The following is a 19,209-nucleotide window of genomic DNA, read 5'->3' as shown; positions in this document are numbered from 1 at the left end:
GCATTTTAAATAATCACATATGCATTTTAAAGTACGATTAATTATTTTAATAACACATACCATCGACATCTTCCATATCCACCTCATATGTGCTTCCGTCGTTTCCTACTGACGTGCTTTTTGATTTTACGGACCTTGTATTCCTAGTACGGATTCCTTCATTCCTAGTGTTAACTCCTTCGACACCTTTATATCCTTCGTCATCTTCAGTTGTTTCGCTATGTTTTCGTTTACTTTTCCGTATACTGACTTCCTCAGATCATGGTCTGTTCTGCCTTTTCAATCTGCCTACAGTTCAATTTGTAATGGTTAAACAACAAAAAAATATTTTTAAAAACATTCAAAACAAAACAAACAATAATACTATATAATTAACAAATATAACCTTTGGGTTTATCTTTTTTGTATTCATCCTCAGCCGCGTCAGGCATCCTTTTTGATCCTCCATCTCTTGACCTCAGTTCAAATGTTACTTTCTTTTGCCTTTTTTCCATTGATGATCTAGAAGTATCGTGTGCATCAACATTAATTTATGATAGCATGCATCAACATAACAACATATGCACACATGTGTCATTATAATCGTTATCATACAAAATATGCACAGTAAATATACAAAATATGCACATATGCATTTGAACATATGTACATGTGCATATTAACATATGCACATGTGCATACATATACATATGTCAAATAAATTATGCTCATGTGTATGATTATATAAATCAAACAAACTACATATGTGTTCATAATTATGCACATGTGCATTAACTTACAAACAAATTTAACTTATAAATATATCCTAACAAATATCAATTCGAACTTCGTGTTGCCGAGCATATCAAACTCATTCGAACATATCAAACTCATTCGCATGAGATGCACATTCGCATAACTGTATGTCACACCAAAAAAACACCGATATAAAACTACATACTAATTAAACATCATTGATGTATAAGTGAGCCTCCTATTCAAATTCATATGCATCATCATTATATACTTTGTTAATCTGTTATTTCAGAATACACAAACTTGCATATCAACCTATTATAACAATATATGCACATGTGCATAACTGTACATATCACAAATTTTAGTTTGTTATCAATGCACATGTGCATAACTACATAACACACAACTATACATTATTAACCTGTTCTGTGCAAGCCTGTTCTGTCATAAAAAAATATGCACATGTGCATATCTATACATATCACAACATCACCTTATTATCATGATCCGTGTAATCATAATCTGTCACAATATGCACATGTGCACTAACATACCAAATCAGATTTCGTGTTGCCAATCATATCTAGCATTATTCCCATAACATGCCTCCTATTCAAATTCATATGCATCATCATTATATACTTTGTTAATCTATTATTTCAAATTACGGAAACTTGCATATCAACCTATTATAACAATATATGCACATGTGCATAACTGTACATATCACAAATTTTAGTTTGTTATCAATGCACATGTGCATAACTACATAACACACAACTATACATTATTAACCTGATCTGTGCAAGTCTGTCCTGTCATTAAAAAATATGCACATGTGCATATCTATACATATCACAACATCACCTTATTATCATGATCCGTGTAATCATAATCTGTCACAATATGCACATGTGCACTAACATACCAAATCAGATTTCGTGTGCTAACATACCAAATCAGATTTCGTGTTGCCAATAAAACTACATGATCAAACACATAACTAGCACATTACATATAGTTATATTACAAGATCCGCCACTATTCGTTCAAAAAATCATATACATATAACACATTTTTTCAATAATGTATATATTAAACGACTATTTAAGTATCATAATCACATAATTCCATTTATGAATCGACGATTAAGAATTGTATTATTATATATGACTTCAAAACAAAGTGTATGTACTTACAAATTCATAGAACGGTGCAACGGCGAATCGAGAGCCCGTCATTTAGTTAGACGACATATATTCTTCGGATTATTCCTGTTTTGGGCAATAAACATCAATGATTATGATCGTTTTGCCCTAATTTCGAATCAATGATGAATGCGCGGTCGATGATTGTGTTCGTATTGCACTAATGTCGATCATACGACGAATGTTGATGACGAACTGTTGATATTGTGATCGTCGAAGTTGATTTTTTTACGAATCGATATGATTGATCGCAAGGATTAGGGGAGATTTGTCGGACGTGAGATGTAATATTGAAAATAATTAACTTTGTGATTGAAGTCCGTATAACAGGCGGTTGTTTTAAAATTTGTTGGGTATTTACAAAATTGCCCCCTGTTCACATTGGTTCTCGCGGTTCTCGCAATAAGGGTGGTTCTCGCATGAACCCTACCCTATATATATAGGGTAGGGTTCATGCGAGAACCACCCTTATTGTGAGAACCGCGAGAACCAATGTGAACATAACCTAAAATAGCTAAAAAACCTAACCCCTCCCCCCCAAAACCTAAACCCCCCACCCCCCTAAAAAAAACTACCCCCCCAAGCTAAATGCGATTTTTTTATAAAAAATATTAAAAAAAATTTGTGTGTTTTTTAGCTATTTTTAGGCATTTTTGGTTGTGTTCACATTGGTTCTCGCGGTTCTCGCAATAAAGGGTGGTCCTAACGGATCTTTGTCCTATATATATATATATATATATATATATATATATATAGTGTGTGAGGTTCATTGGGGAACACTAAAAAAGTGGGGAACAGTGGGGAACCGACTCAAACGAACTCCGATTGGACTCATTCCAGCGGCGTTGGAACCGGCTCATCGAATCCTAACTATGATCTTTTAACCCTAAACCCTAAATATATTAGGGTGTGGGTTTTAGGGTTTAGCTTTAGGGTTTAGCTTTAGGGTTTAGGGTTTAGCTTTAGGGTTTAGGGTTTAGCTTTAGGGTTTAGTTTTAGGTTTAGCCTTTAGGGTTTAGCTTTTAGGGTTTATAGTTTAGATTTTACGGTTTAGCTTATATTTTAGCCTTATTTTTAGCTTTAGGGTTTAGAGTTTAGGAGTTAGGATTTAGGGTTTAGGGTTAGAGATCTTAGTTAGGGTTCGACGAGCCGGTTCCAACGCCGCTGGAATGAGTCCAATCGGAGTTCGTTTGAGTCGGTTCCCCGCTGTTTCCCACTTTTTTAGTGTTCCCCAATGAACCTTCCCCAATATATATATATATATATATATATATATATATATATATATATATATATATATATATATATATATATATATATATATATAGGGGCTGGTTAACGTACAAATGCGCTTATCGTACATTACGTACGCTACAATCTCAGCCGTCAGATCATCTTCCCGCATTGAAAATCGCATGTTGTTTTTTTGTAACAATTTCGCATGTTGGTTTTTTAACATGCGATTTCTTCAAAATTACCACATGCGAAATTGTTACAAAAACCAACATACTATTTCATCAAAATTATCACATGCGAGATTGAATTACCACATGCGAAATTGTTACAAAAAAACAACCTGCTATTTCATCAAAATTATCACATGCGAAATTGAATTACCACATGCGAAATTGTTAGAAAAAAACAACATTCTATTCATCAAAATTATCACATGCGAAATTGTTACAAAAAAACACCTGCTATTTCATCAAATTTATCACATGCGAAATTGTTACAAAAAAAAACAACATGCGATTTTCATTGCGGGAAGATGATCTGACGGCTGAGATTGTAGCGTACGTAATGTACGATAAGGGAATTTGTACAGTACCCTTTACCTATATATATATATATATAGGGTTAGGATCATGAGTGAACAACATCCTTGTTTGTGAACTGTGTGAACTGATCTAGACCCTTGATTTTTATGATCTTGAGATTTAAATGAGTGGCATGATGGTAATTAGTTGATTAATTTTTTCTATTTAATTAAATACAAAAGGTTACATGTGTAATTACACAATCAAAAGAATTCAAATTAGAAACCTAAATTGTTTCCATTATATTAAAATCTTATCAAATCAAATCCATTATTTTTGTTTCTATCCCTATCAATTTCTCTCTCTCCTTCACGATACAAACAAGAACCACTTTCAAAATTCACAATTTGAGAGCTCTTAAAAAAAGACTCTGGTGTGTTCATAGCTAAACACTCACCAAGCACGATGACAGCAGGCGAAATCTCAGAGATATCTCAGATTCGAAATCTCAGATTCGATCTCAAATGCACGATGACATTTCTTCATATTATGCTTCAGATTCGACATCAGACACACGATGACAACAGCCAACAGGCGAAATCTCAGAGAAAAGGTAAATTAGTCATTTATTATCATCGTTACATAGATCGAATCTCCAGTTCGTTCACAAAGTGTTTGTTATGTCTGAATGTTCTTGTACTCGAAATGTGCCCACTTGTATGATGCACACAAGCTATTCGACGAAATGCCTGTGAGAGATACAATATCTTTTAACACAATCATATCAGGGTGTTTCAAGAAAGAATTGTTTAGTGTTGGGTTTGAGTACTTCAAACTGATGTATGGCTCTTCGGGTGCTTATCTGTTTGATCGTGGGATGACTACGACTATTTAATCTGTTTGTGAAGGGTGGGAGTTTGTTAATGTTAGTAAGATGATTCATACGTTGGTTGTTTTTAACGGGTACGAACGGGAGACTACAGTTGCCAATGCTTTGATTATAACTTATTTTTGTTGTGGGTGTTCTGGTTTCGGACGACAAGTTTTTGTTGAAACTAGTGATTGGAATGTGGTTACATGGACAACTATGATCTCTGGGCTTGCGCAAAATCGATATCGTGAAGAAGGGTGTCAAATACATGGGCTTGTTTTGAATTTAGGTATAAATACAGACTTTACCCTGGGTTGTTTTTCATTTATTTTTCTTGTTTTTACCCATAACTTGATATATTGCTTTTGCACGTTTCATTTCTCTCTGCGATCGTTGCACTATAAGTATTGTCCGTTACTCCGTTGTTATATTCATGCCTAATTTCTAACATTATCAGCTCTCGTGTTTTTGGTTTTCTATCTTTAAGCATTCAATCAGATTTTTTGACATTATTTTTTTGTTTGACTAGATACAAGAAGCTTCTCTGTTCAGTGGATCTTACAAAGGACTTCTTTTTTAGCTACTCCTATCATGTCATGCAAAGTCTTCAAAAGAATTTGTCTACTCAGGAAACAGGCCGGCATGATTATGAAACGATGTTTGTCTGGAATGAGTTTTTGACTGTTGCGATCAATAATCAACTCAAGAATAGACTCTGGACAGTAGCGTTAGTTTATGACTTCTTCAAGCAGGTACACTCTAGCATACAATAGTGGGAAATGGGAATGGCCAAAAACATGATTTAAATACTTGTTGATGATTGTGAAGCTATTCTTATAAATATAGCGTGTCTTTTTATATTTTTTTAAGGTCAATTTTTGCAAGATTTTTGTTTCGATCATGTTGATGGTGAGTATGTATGTGTACTCTGTTTATGTCGGTGTTTCAGGTCGATGTACACATGTGTACTCTGTTTATGTAAACTGTGTACTCTGTTTATGTAAACTGGGTATACACATGTGTATAGTAGTAGTTTTGTGATATTTAAAAAACTTGTGTTTGTTGCTTATGTAAATTGGGTGTACACCTTACATTTAGTGTACACCTGTGTATGAAAATTTATTGTAGGTATAAACTGTGTATACACCTGTGTAAAGTGGGTGTACACCTGTGTATACAGTGTTGGTCTTTTTATTTATCTAAGACATTCGTTGACATGTTTAAACGTATTTTGTGTTTTACAGTTGGTAATTTGAAGGAACCAATGAATCATTCGAAATGTGGTCAATTTGAAGGAATAATACCGGATAGGTTACTGTGAAAAAAGTATGCTCTGAAGATTGCTATGAAGATTTTGTGCTCCCATGCTAACACGCTCCGCGATGGAAGTAATGGTTGGATCGGTAGCATACAACGTGGCAAGTAGGCTTAGTGTTTAAAACGTTCCATGCAAACAATAGTAGTAAAGACTATGTTTTTTTCCCGATATGTGGTTTTGTTTGTCTGGTTTGGTTATTTTTTTATGTAAACTGGATGTCTAATTGGTTGGTATACCTTATAATATATTTTTGAATTTGTTTTTGGGACATTTTATGGTTTATGGTGAAATAGTATGAGTTTACTAATCTAAAAAAAGGATTATACACAAATGTATATATGTATGTACATAGGTGTATTAAACTTAAATACACGGGTGTACTTCGGGATTCATATATATGTGTATGTAATTGAAATATGGGTTTTTATCAACGAAGAACTGGTGGATTGAAAAAAAATCTGGGTTTTTTTAATGGTGATTATGATATACATCTTGTTTAGATTTAAAAGATATTTTAGGTAATCACAAAAAAATAGGAAAGTGTAACTTACATGGATTAATTAAAATAAATAATTAATAATAACTTAATGTATAATTACCATCCTATCCTTTTCAACAAAAAGGATAATCAAGGGCTATGATCAGTTCACACCGTTCACTCTTGGGAGGTTGTTCACTCTAGAACCCTACCCTATATATATATATATATATATATATATATAAAAACCATTAAAAACTACATAAACATACATAATAATTACAAAAAACATAGTATCAAAATAAAAACAATCATTCTTCGTCGTCTTCGTCGGTTTCGAACCCAGGAATCGTTGAAACATGATCCACCAAATCAGATCGAAGGTTGTGATGTATATCCCTTGGCTTGATCAAAAATTCATTTGTTGGTTTATCTTCGTTTGTAACTGTTACGTTATCTGGTAGCCCATGATAATCGGCGTGATGTTCCAATATTTGTTGCATGTCACTGAACGAGGGCTTTCTCAAATATCTTTTCTTATAAAGTTCTAAAATACACGAACAAAAGTTGTGAAGACTTTATCTAGCTACACGTGCATACATTTTTAAATAGTCATCCATAATGTCCGAACTATTGGTCTATTGCCATACGCTAATTGTTTAAGTGCGGCCGTGACCTTTTGCCACGTACTAAATCCTAATTGCCCGGTTACATCCGATTTTTGTTGGAAATAAACATACTTCTCCTCAAGATCCCTAGATATCCTTAAAAATAAGTTTTTACTCATACGAAAACGAAGCCTAACATTTTTTCATCATACTTAGGTTCGGCTGAGAAATAATTGCTTACCAACAAATTGTTAGCGGTGTGCCTTTCACGAGCGATGTACCTCCTCCGTTTAGGTCTCGAAGTCTCTTCCTCATCGTCTTCCACGATAGCTTTCACCACCGTCGCGATCGTTTGTAGAAATATTTCCGCACCATCATCAGATGATGATGACGATTCACTTGAACTTGAAGAACTCATGGCAAGATTGTGTTTTATTTGTTTGATATTGTGTGAGAAAAATGTTAAATATGGTAAGGTATTTATATAAGAAAAAAGTTTTTTTTTTAATAAAATTAATGCCCAACGGCTAGTCCAAACGGCTAGTTTTGTTGGCCAATGAGATCCCGCCATGTCAGGTTCGTAGCCCCGCCCCACGCCCGGGCTGAAACCCCCGCCAATGGGGCCACGCCGAAAACCCAAGCCCACCCGGGATGGTGACTTAGGCGTTTGTACCCAAGCCACGCCCCAACCCCCCCCCCCCCCCCCCCCCCCCATATCCCATACTCTTACCAAGAATCAGATTTCCGAGCCAAGGGAAGACCTAGCCGTCACCCACACTGAAGTCATCGCATTCGATTTTCAGTGGTCTTTCCTGGCCTTCAGTCTCTTGTCGAAAATTTTGAGTTTTGGGTGTGTAGAAGTTCAAAAAATAAAAGGGGTCTGAGCAAAAGTAGGTTAATTTATGTTCCCTCCTTCCCAAACAGAGGCTGCTGCTGCTGCGTGCTTTCTACGTCCACCAAATTCACCGGTAACCGAGCTTCTAATTCCCTCAACTTCTGCTCTTTCAACTTCTCTTTGATTTCAGTGGAACCCTTTTGTGTGTTTGGAGTTTACTTTGCTCTTTTATTTTTTTATCTCCATTTTGCTGAATATTAGGTTGTTTTTATTGATTTTGTGGAAATGGATTACTTTAGTTGTTGAATTTGTAGATTAAATCTAGTTTGGAACAACATTCATGTAACTGATGTTTAGTATGCGTTTGGATAAGAATGGTTAATCGTGTTTTCAGTTGGTCATAATCTGTAAACCCTTTGCAAGATTCTGTTTCTGATAGAAAGCATGGAGATTTTAATGTCAAGCAGAAGAATCATTGAGAAATTGGATTGTAAATTTATTTATTATTGAGTTTTATTGTGACATTGTTAATTTCTTGCAGATTTTTTTTAACTAATTTCTGTTACCAAGGAGACCATTCATGTATTTGTAAGTTGTTTTTACTTTGTTTTTTGTTGTTCCTCACTTTTCAAGAAATAATTTTTTTTTTTCAATCACATTGACAGGATGCTGAGCCCGAACCATCAGTTTGGTTCTACATCATCCGTTTGTTCCAACCGAAGTCCTTTACTTGGGTTTGGAACATTCCGGAACTTAAGCAAGACTTCGTTTGCTTCACCGTATCCAATGCACAAGCAACCGAGGGCTTGTACTATCGCTTGCAACACCTCCACAAAAACCGATGTCTCACAAAGGTTATACTTATACTTATACTTATATCACACAACACTACAATAGTATATGTATTTGTGGAGTTCTAAATATTAACAAAACACGTGACTTCAATACAATGTAGGAAGGATGATATAGCACCGATTCATGGACTTTCTGAAACGGTTGTGGGTGTGTTGGGCGGAGGTCAGTTAGGGCGGATGCTTTGTCAAGCTGCTTCCCAAATGTCGATCAAAGTTAATATTTTGGATCCTATGGCAAACTGCCCTGCCAGTTCCATATCTAATTATCATATGGTGGGAAGTTATAATGATAGCGCGAAAGTTGAAGAATTTGCAAAGAGTTGCGGAATATTAACGGTTGAAATCGAGCATGTTGATGCTGACACTTTGGAAAAACTGGAAAAACAAGGGGTAGATTGTCAACCTAAAGCCTCCACCATTCGCATTATACAGGTATACAGTTTGATTATGTGTAAAGAGTTAAATGCCATTTTAGCCCTTGTGGTTTGCGCCATTTTGCCAGTTTAGTCCAAAGGTTTCATTTTTAACCTGTGGGTCCAAAAATGTTTCACAGTTGCCATTTTAGTCCACTGGGTTAACTTCATCCATTTTTTCTGTTAACGAGAAGGCCAATTCGGTCATTTTATATGGCTGAATTGCCCTTTTAGTTAACAGAATTACATACAAAATGACCAAATTGGCCTTCTCGTTAACAGAAAAAATGGATGAAGTTAACCAAGTGGACTAAAATGGCAACTGTGAAACCTTTTTGGACCCACAGGTTAAAAATGAAACCTTTGGACTAAACAGGCAAAATGACCCAAACCACAAGGACTAAAATGGCATTTAACTCATGTGTAAATGATTATAAACAGTTTTGTTGTTTGATTTTGTAGTATGAAACCATAGCGTCTTGTTATTCAAATATTTTCACTAACTCTTTGCATTTTTGTTTTCGATCGCAGGATAAGTATCTACAAAAAGTCCATTTTTCTCGGAACAACATCCCGCTACCCAAGTTTGTGCAGGTTTGGATTATTAAGCAGTATTTTATGCGCATTTTCTTTATCCCTAAAAAATATAAATTTATGGGACAGATAAATGACCAAGAAAGTGCTCAAAGAGCGGGTCAAGAATTTGGCTATCCTCTTATGATAAAGAGTAGAAGGCTGGCTTACGATGGCCGTGGTAATGCGGTTGCTAAAACTGAAAACGAACTCACTTCTGCAATAAATGGTATTTGAATATTTGATTTATTATTTGTTAATCTTTTTTGGTGTAAAAAGATTAGAGTGTTGTGGTATACATTTATACATGTTTTGGCACTTAAAAGTTCAAAATTACTCTTTATTTGCAGCTCTAGGAGGATTTGATCATGGTTTATATGTTGAACAATGGGCCCCTTTTGTTAAGGTCAGTTTTTATCACACTCTAGTTGCATAGAGTTTGACTTTTGTATATTTTCATTGACTTTTTTCCGTCAGTGTATATTATGGAGTTTATGAGTTTTAACTTTTTCATGTTTGTTTTAGGAGCTTGCGGTTATTGTTGCAAGAGGACGAGACAATTCTATATCTTGCTATCCTGTTGTCGAGACTGTACACAGGCAAGATGATATGTTTCATGTGGTTATGTTTATTTATTTATTTTTGAATCTTTAGTATTGGTCTTGTTATATTTATTATCTTTTTCTTTTGTACCATTTTTAGGGAAAATATTTGTCACATTGTTAAGGCACCTGCTAATGAATCATGGAAGATTATGAAACTCGCAACCGATATCGCTTCCCGAGCTGTCGCTTCGTTAGAAGGTGCTGGTGTGTTTGCAGTTGAACTGTTTTTGACAGAAGACGGCCAGGTTACTAATATAGTTTCTTTTGTATATATGATTTGTTTTTAACATTTATACGTCTACCGCTTTATGTGAGTGTTAATATGTAATGTTTATTTTTGCTATAAAATTACAGATTTTACTGAATGAAGTTGCTCCTAGACCTCATAACAGTGGACACCACACTATTGAGTCGTGCTATACTTCACAGTACGAGCAACATTTACGGGCCGTAGTTGGGCTTCCTCTTGGTGATCCATCAATGAAGGTTCCAGCTGCCATGATGTACAACATTCTCGGTGAAGATGACGTAATTTTTTATTAGTATTGTTATTATATATTTTTGCAAGTATATTAGATTTCGTCATGATAGGCAACGTGACGAGGGTTGTTTGTGCAGGGAGAGGCGGGTTTTATTATAGCAAATCAGATTATTAAACGAGCACTGTGTACTCCGGGGGCCGCCATTCATTGGTATGACAAGCCAGGTATATGTGTTCACAAATATGTGTTTGTTTTTGTATTCACAGTAGAGGTGTGAATTTCTAACACGAGTCATGACATGAACCTAACACGAAATTCTCGGATTTGGGTTTAGTCTAAACAGGTCAGTTTCGGGTTGAACCCACGAACCCGTTTAGCTAAACGGGTCGGGTTTGGGTCAATTCGGTCGGGTTGGTGGGTTGACCTGTTTTACCCATTTATATTATATTATATTTTTTTTACAATATGTTTTATGTTATAAATTAAATTGGGTGTGTATTATATGTCAATAGTTATAACTTAAAAAGAGAAATTCACATAAGATTTCATAATTTAAATGTAATTGTATTATATACATTTCGTGTTTTTTTTGTAGTGAATTTTAATATTAATATAATAATTTGTGGAAAAAAATAAATAAAAAAGAATTCGGGTTGAACAGGTCGTGTTCGCGTCAATATGCAAATATTCAGGCCGTGTTCGGGTTCATATGTATGACACGATTTCGGGTCCGGGGCCGGGGCGTGTTCGGGTTCGTTTAAAAGTTGTCGGGTACGGGCCAGGTTGAATCCGCCAACCAACAAACACGACCCGTTTAGCACCCCTAATTCGCAGTTTCACACACACACACACACACACACTTTTGAAACATATATCTCTTTGATATCATCAGCCAAATACTAAAAACATATTATCTATAAAACTGCAAGATATGCGAAAGCAACGGAAGATGGGCCACATCACTGTTGTTGGGCCTTCAATGGGCACTGTGGAAGCACAGGTTAAGTCATTTCTCAAAGAAGAAAGTTCAGAGGAGACTCCAAGTTTGTTTTCTAAGAACATGTATCATTTGTCACTTGTATTCATTTATAATATAATCATAATGTCTTCATCTTCTTGACACAGTTACTCCACGTGTTGGAATCATCATGGGCTCTGATTCAGACCTTCCAGTGATGAAAGAAGCTGCTAAAGTTTTGAACGACTTTGATGTGTCTGCTGAGGTTATTTCTTAACCTTTTTTGGTAGAGCTAACGGGTGGGTTGGGTAACGAGTCAAAAACAAGTATTTTCTTACTGTCGGCTTGGGTTGACCGGAAATACATTCTGTTAAAATTAGTTGGTGTTCTTAGAAATAGTTAGCATGCCAAATATGATTCGGTAGGAATATAGTACCTTGCATAAATTTGATTGATTTAGATGGGTCGTATGCTATGCGTTAAACATCAACATTGGGGGAGTTGTGAGTTATGACTCATTTTTCTTTTAAGATATATATTTTATAATTTTACGCTTTTGACTTGTTTCTTTTTATGTTTATATTAATAATCTAAATTTCTGAAAAAAGTGAATTAGAAGGTCTTATGCTTTGAAAATATTGTGTAGGTAAGAATAGTGTCAGCACACCGGACACCCGAACTGATGTTTTCTTATGCCACATCTGCTCGAGAACGAGGCGTTCAGGTTATTATTGCTGGTGCTGGGGGAGCAGCCCATTTGCCAGGTTTCATATCTAAATCTATAAATATTAACAAGGATGTTATAAAGACAGTAATGTTAATATTTTAATGTGTGGTCAGGTATGGTAGCTGCCCTGACACCGTTACCCGTGATTGGAGTTCCTGTACGCGCTTCAACATTGGATGGCCTCGACTCCCTTCTCTCCATTGTGCAGGTATGTAGATAATTTATGTCAAATTTTCTAAAGCATCAAGCATGCCATCTATCTAATAATGACCGTGTTGGGTAAAGAGTCAAGATTGTTAATGTCGTCACAGGTTGGGAAAAGAGGTCGGGTTCGCGGGTTGGTGGGTACAACCTGACCCGAACCCGAAAATTTTAGACGAATCCAAACCTGAAAATCGTATCATACATATGAACCGGAACACGACCCGAATATTCGTGGGTTGACCCGAACATGACCCGTTCAACCCGATTTTTTTTTAATTTTTTTTTTCACAAATTAGTTTATTAAATTTTACTACAAAGAACACAAAAATATATAATACAATTCTATTTTAATTATAAAATCTTTTGTTAATCTCTTTTTAAGTTATAATTATAACATAAAATACCCACCCAATTTAATTTATAACGTAAAACATATTGTGAAATAATAAAATATAATACACATGGGTTAAATGGGTTGACACGAACCCGTCCCATTTAGACTAAACCCATACCCGCGAAATTCGAGTTAGGTTCGTGTTGTGTTAGAAATTCACACCCCTAGTATGGTTGTCCTCGCTTTTCCAAAACCTTATATTTTTTTTTAAATTTAGTTAGGAAAGTTATAATAGTATTACTTAATGATAATTATAAATAGTATTTTTTATTAGTAATGTATGACCAAGAGATTTTGTCTGACGAAAAAGTAGCAGTCTTGCTGTTGTAGGATCAGATTTTCACTTGCGTGTATTTTGCCATTTTTTTGATCCGATTCTTGTTAATTCGATTTAAAACAAGTAATCATTAATGGGGATTTTGTTGTGTGAAGTAGATGCCTAGAGGTGTTCCTGTTGCAACGGTTGCAATAAACAATGCCACAAATGCAGGCTTATTGGCGGTCAGAATGTTAGGTGTGGCTGATCCTGCCCTCCAAGCAAGGTTATCTATCTCTCACTCTGTGTTTATGCATGCATATAAATTATCAGTGACAACATGGGCGGGCTGTGTAACAGGTCTTTTTTTTTTTTTTTAAAGTATGGGTCGGCTTCTATAATCTTTTTTATCCATTTCTCAGTTCTTTTATAAGAACTAAATTCTTTAGTTATGATTAACTGATTATAAAAACATCATTTATCAAATGGAAAGTCAAGTCTTTAATTACAGGTTGACCTTCAGTCGTTTAGCATGTTTTTCTTTCAACCAATATTGATTTTTTATTCGACACATTTGAGATAGAGCATTGTCATCTTAAGAATACACCCACACGCGTACACACACTTGATAGCAAGTTAAAGTCATACAAGCATATCTTGACTCTTGACCATATTTTGTGTATACAGAATGGCGCAATTCCAAGAAGACGCAAGAGATACAGTATTGGAAAAGACGGAGAAGCTAGAAAAAGTGGGCTGGGAAGAGTATTTGAATTCTCGATAATAGTTTAGAATTCTTCACAGTTTTGAACAAGTCACTAACCAACCGAGACTTGCATAAAACCATGGAAGCGCCCATTCATTAGATTTGGAGTTCAGGTCCCATGATGTTTTATTTGAGGATTTTTGTCTGTTTGTACTATACTTATCTTCAGAGAAAAAATGGAAGTGTAAGGATAGGATAGGAACTTCATATAAGAAATACAATTTATTTTTCAAACAGGCAACTACTTTGAATTGAAAGATTCAACTGGGCACGCGGTTGATGGTCACAGTCTTGTTTTATTTCGTATTTGTACATTTTGAGTTGCTTTCGTTACTTTGTATGGTTGACGGAGGTTGCAGGCTAACAAGGCGTTAGAGCCGCCAAACACAGAAAAAACAAACAACTACATAAAAACATTAAAAGTCATCCAAAGATTTAACCCCTTCCACAACCTTAGCAAAAGACGCCAGTTTAGACTCAAACACCATCTTGTGTCGCATCCTCCAGATAGATACACCACATGGTGGTCAGAATGACACCTTGAACTGCCTCTCTTCTTTCTTGAGCCTGAGTAGTATTGTGGATTGTTAGAAGATCGCGAAGCCCAAATGCAAAGAACTGCTGAGATTCAATTGCATAGAGGGATGGAAACCGAGAAGCAAGCGACCAGTTGCCTATCCAGATGTCATGCCAAAACTACCATGGTTGTCTGTCAAACTGTCTATCCATGTTTTGACTCTTGTTTTAGAAAGTGCTTGTTTGGTTGATGCACTCTTTTGGGATGAAACAATTGAATTGGGTATATGATATTTAACATAATCCAAGTACCCATATCACCTTTCAATAATATTGTCACCTCATTTCAACCCAAAAGTGAGGGGACACTCTCATTGGTTGTGGAACTCGTAACCCAATTAGCTTTCCCCTCTACGGGTTGTAGAACTTGCAAGCTAATCCACACATCAAACTTGCATAGGTTGCGGCGGTGTACCCACAAGTACCCAACCCAACCCAACCCGCTTTCATTCAAGTATTACGGCCCCCCACCCTAAGCGATATATAGTACTTTGGAGCAAAGAACTCACACCTTCACGGTTATGGCTTATAATATCACATAAGATTCTAAATTTCTTAGTTCGTAATATGAAATTACGAAAATGAAATATATAAAAAAGGCTAAAGAGGGAATGAATGTGATTATTCAAAGGTCTATGGATTATTTTATTGATCAAAATAAAGTTGTCATCCAAATTCCTTCAAATAATATGGTTCGAGGAATCATATGAAATTAGAATTGGAATTGGATTGTTTTCCATTATAAATAATGTTTGGCATTACAAGAAAATGGAATTGAATGTTTTTCTCTAAATTCCTTCAATCATAGGATTTTAACTTTCCTTCACTCCTTTAATGAAATTTCAAACTTTTCTTTGGAATGTTATATAATTACCAAATAACCCCCATATATTTAAATAAGGAACGTTTATCAAGGATATTCATTTAACACTCCGTTACCTTTTATAAGTTTGCAAACCAAACATAATATAAAAATACAAAGGAATTCATTCCAATTCATACAAATTCGAATTCCTTTCTTAAATTCCAATTCCTACAAAAACTTTCCGCAAACCAAACGAGCCCTAAAGTTGTTGAAAAACACTCAAAAACCGGTATTCCCAACTTGATTTCATACCCTACCCTACCCCGTCAGGTATTTATTGCGTACATATAAGATTTAAACCTATACCAATCCTACCCAATCAAAACCTCGGAACCGAAAAACCTATTTATTTTCTCTCCGAAACCCGTTTCTATACCCGATCCGGGTAATACGATACCCAGTACTCAAAATCGGTATATGCCCAATGCCCGATTTGTGCACCTCTAACAATTTTTTTTTCTTTTTTTTTTTTTTGTTAAAGTCTTGTTGTGTATGACCGGGCTTAGACCGAGAATTAAACCAAGCCCAAATAAGCCCACACCAATTGGAGATCTGCGAAACCCTAAAACTTAAATCTTCATCTTCGTTGTAAAAGCAACACACATACATTTCTGTTAGGGTTCTTCATTGTCGCCGTATCGCCGCTTGAATTCGAAGTTCCACTAATGGTCAGTAATCTACCTCAATTCACCTGCAATTTTAACTAAATGTTAATCGTCATAAACTTAATTCAATTTAGTGTCGATTTTGTTCTCTGACGCTAATCATACACCTATAATTTCTTATTACTTGAAGGCTCCGAAGAAAGGCGTGAAGACTGTTGCAACTAAGAAGAAAACGGTATGTATACACATTGATTTGGTGTTTTCATTCATTTCCAGTAGCTTGATGTTGCGTTATCATGGTTTTTGTACAAACGGCATCGTTTTTGAAGCTGATCTGTTCATTTACAGTAGGTAGATGTTGCATTATTATGATTTGTGAACAAACGACACCGTTTAAGCTGATTCATTTGTTTCCAGTAGTTTGATGTTGCATTATTTATGATTTCTGAACAAATGACATCGTTTTTGAATTCGATTCTATTATTTTAGTAGCGTGCTGTTGTCTTATTACGATTTGTGAACAAACGGTGTCGTTTTTAGGCTGATTTATTCATTTACAGTAACTTGATGTTGCATTATTATGATTTGTGAACAAACGACACCGTTTAAGCTGATTCATTTGTTTCCAGTAGTTTGATGTTGCATTATTTATGATTTCTGAACAAATGACATCGTTTTTGAATTCGATTCTATTATTTTAGTAGCGTGCTGTTGTCTTATTACGATTTGTGAACAAACGGTGTCCTTTTTAGGCTGATTTATTCATTTCCAGTAACTTGATGTTGCATTATTATGAGATTTTTGAGCAAACCTCGTCGTTTTTGAAGCTGATTCATTCTTTTTCAGAAGCTTGATTTCGCATTATTATGTTTTTTGAACAAACGTTAACCATTTTGTAGTCGGTTTGAAGTTAATGTAATTGTTGGTGTGTGTTCAGGAGAAGGTGGTGAATCCGTTGTTTGAGAAACGTCCAAAGCAGTTTGGAATCGGTGGAGCTTTGCCTCCTAAAAAGGATGTGCACAGATTTGTAAGATGGCCACAAGTTGTTCGAATTCAGAGGAAGAGGAGGATCCTCAAGCAGCGTTTGAAGGTTCCACCAGCTTTGAACCAGTTTACCAAGACCCTTGACAAAAATCTTGGTATCAATCTTTTGTTTGTATTTTTTATTGGTTGTGTTATTAAGGTAGACCCTTAAGTTGTGTTAAAATTTAAATGCGTTCATACATTTTCGTGATTAGGTTCTAACTGCTTTTGCTTGTTCCCATAGCTTGTTGTTAATTCATTACTAGACTTCACACACACCACTGGTTTTTTTTTCAAATGACCACTTTGCTAGTCCTGCACGGGTTACATATTTAGTATTATGGCTTTTTTACTTTCTGGTGACGGTTCAATCTGTTTTGATGGAGTTTCTGGGCTAAACTGGTTCTGAAATAGCCAATCCAAACCGTTTGGGTTGGCTGGGCAGGCTCGGTTTTTTTATCAATATTTGCATTAGTTATTAAATTGATCAGTCGGTTTTTGAGCGTTGTGACATATACATAACTGCATATTAAAAATGTAAGGTTAAGTAATGTAACACCAAACATGCTGTTCCGGCTGATTAGCTTCGGTTTAAGTCGTTTATGAACACCCCTACGTAGTTCTACAATATTGCAACTTGATAATGGGATGCATACACAATTTTTATTATCTGGTGGCCTATATTCTATTTACTGAAAATGTTGTTTTATATGATTTAGAATTGGCAATGGAAGTTTTGTTGTACATGCTTTTGTATGTTTGTAATTTTTTAATCGGCTATTGAATTTTATATGATTTAGAATTGGCAATGGAAGTTTTGTTGTACATGCTTTTGTATGTTTATAAATTTTTAATCGGCTATTGAGTTTTCTGGAAATGTAAATTTGCAGCAACTACATTGTTCAAGATGCTACTCAAGTACAGGCCAGAGGATAAAGCTGCAAAGAAAGAACGTCTTTTAAAAAGAGCGCAGGCTGAGTCAGATGGGAAAACGGTTGAAGCTAAGAAACCAATTGTTGTCAAGTATGGTCTGAACCATGTCACTTACCTAATTGAGCAGGTTCTTATACTTTCTCTTAGAATCTATCATCCCTAGAGGTATCAATCAATATGGACCAATTTACTTATGAACATGTCAATTGGGGTTTATGTTTAATTGTTTATGTCTAACAGCTCAAATTAGACATGGCACGGGTAGTTGCTACCTTCTATTTTTTTTATCTGCTTGTTACACGTTTTAACGCTTTTTATATTTCATTGTAGAACAAGGCGCAACTGGTAATAATCGCCCATGATGTTGATCCAATTGAATTGGTTGTCTGGCTTCCGGCACTCTGCAGAAAGATGGAAATCCCCTACTGTATTGTGAAAGGGAAATCACGATTAGGAGCCGTACGTGTTCTGCATATTATATATAGTTTTTTCTACTTTCATTGTTTCAGTTAGAAAAAAACAAATAATTTTTGTATTTTCAGATTGTTCACCAGAAAACCGCTGCAGCACTGTGCTTGACTACGGTCAAGAACGAAGATAAAATGGAATTCAGCCGGATTTTGGAGGCTGTCAAGGTACATCTCAAGTGATTTTATATAAACTTTTATTTATTGTAAAGTTATGGTTGATTTAAAATTATTCTTTTTGTTATTTTGATGTTTTAGGCAAACTTCAATGACAAGTATGAAGAGTACAGGAAGAAGTGGGGTGGTGGAATAATGGGATCAAAATCACAAGCAAAGACCAAGGCAAAAGAGAGAGTTCTTGCCAAAGAGGCTGCTCAGAGAATGAACTAGGCTGAATTTGGTAATATTTTGAGATTTTGAAACATTTTGTTACTTTTTAAGAATCTTGTTCTCCCTTTGGGAGGTCAATACTCATGTATGCTTCTTATTGTATGTGTTTGGTTTTTGGTTCTGTGACAGTTGATTCAATTCCAGAAAATTTTAACCAGTTTTACCTTCTGTAATACTTATTGTTTTGAAATCCGGACTAGTTAGAACAACTTCACAGTTAATATGGTACAACTAACTTTGCTGCAATCTAGTTGTCTCAAAATTCCATTTGTGTTAAAAAGTTACATAAATATGGCACATAAGTT

The 19,209-nt window shown here is 35.3% G+C and overlaps 2 protein-coding genes across 3 annotated transcripts; both read left to right on the top strand.

The window, feature by feature from the left end:
• The first annotated feature begins 7,705 nt into the window (after positions 1-7,705).
• Positions 7,706-14,344, top strand: LOC110941521 (phosphoribosylaminoimidazole carboxylase, chloroplastic). Of its 2 annotated transcripts, XM_022183161.2 has the most exons (17): positions 7,707-7,946; positions 8,355-8,401; positions 8,479-8,667; positions 8,769-9,099; positions 9,612-9,674; positions 9,744-9,882; positions 10,004-10,059; positions 10,179-10,252; positions 10,356-10,503; positions 10,613-10,786; positions 10,877-10,964; positions 11,670-11,783; positions 11,866-11,963; positions 12,345-12,462; positions 12,539-12,633; positions 13,459-13,565; positions 13,967-14,344. In XM_022183161.2, the coding sequence occupies exons 2-17, from the start codon at positions 8,394-8,396 to the stop codon at positions 14,061-14,063; spliced, it is 1,899 nt and encodes a 632-aa protein (XP_022038853.1). In that variant the 5' UTR covers positions 7,707-7,946; positions 8,355-8,393; the 3' UTR covers positions 14,064-14,344. The 2 variants fall into 2 exon arrangements, with proteins under 2 accessions (XP_035846644.1, XP_022038853.1); XM_035990751.1 differs by lacking the exon at positions 8,355-8,401 and having other exon boundaries at positions 7,706-7,946.
• A 1,663-nt stretch (positions 14,345-16,007) lies between these two features.
• Positions 16,008-19,077, top strand: LOC110941522 (60S ribosomal protein L7a-2). Its single transcript, XM_022183162.2, has 7 exons — positions 16,008-16,154; positions 16,282-16,326; positions 17,029-17,230; positions 18,005-18,174; positions 18,378-18,506; positions 18,590-18,682; positions 18,773-19,077. Exons 1-7 carry the CDS (start codon positions 16,152-16,154, stop codon positions 18,902-18,904), a joined length of 774 nt encoding a protein of 257 aa, XP_022038854.1. The 5' UTR covers positions 16,008-16,151; the 3' UTR covers positions 18,905-19,077.
• The last annotated feature ends 132 nt before the right edge of the window (positions 19,078-19,209 follow it).

The sequence above is a fragment of the Helianthus annuus genome, chromosome 5, assembly GCF_002127325.2.
Source record: "Helianthus annuus cultivar XRQ/B chromosome 5, HanXRQr2.0-SUNRISE, whole genome shotgun sequence".
NCBI lineage: Eukaryota > Viridiplantae > Streptophyta > Magnoliopsida > Asterales > Asteraceae > Helianthus > Helianthus annuus.
Note: the sequence above shows the minus strand (reverse complement) of the source record. Positions and strands in the feature narration are given on the sequence as shown.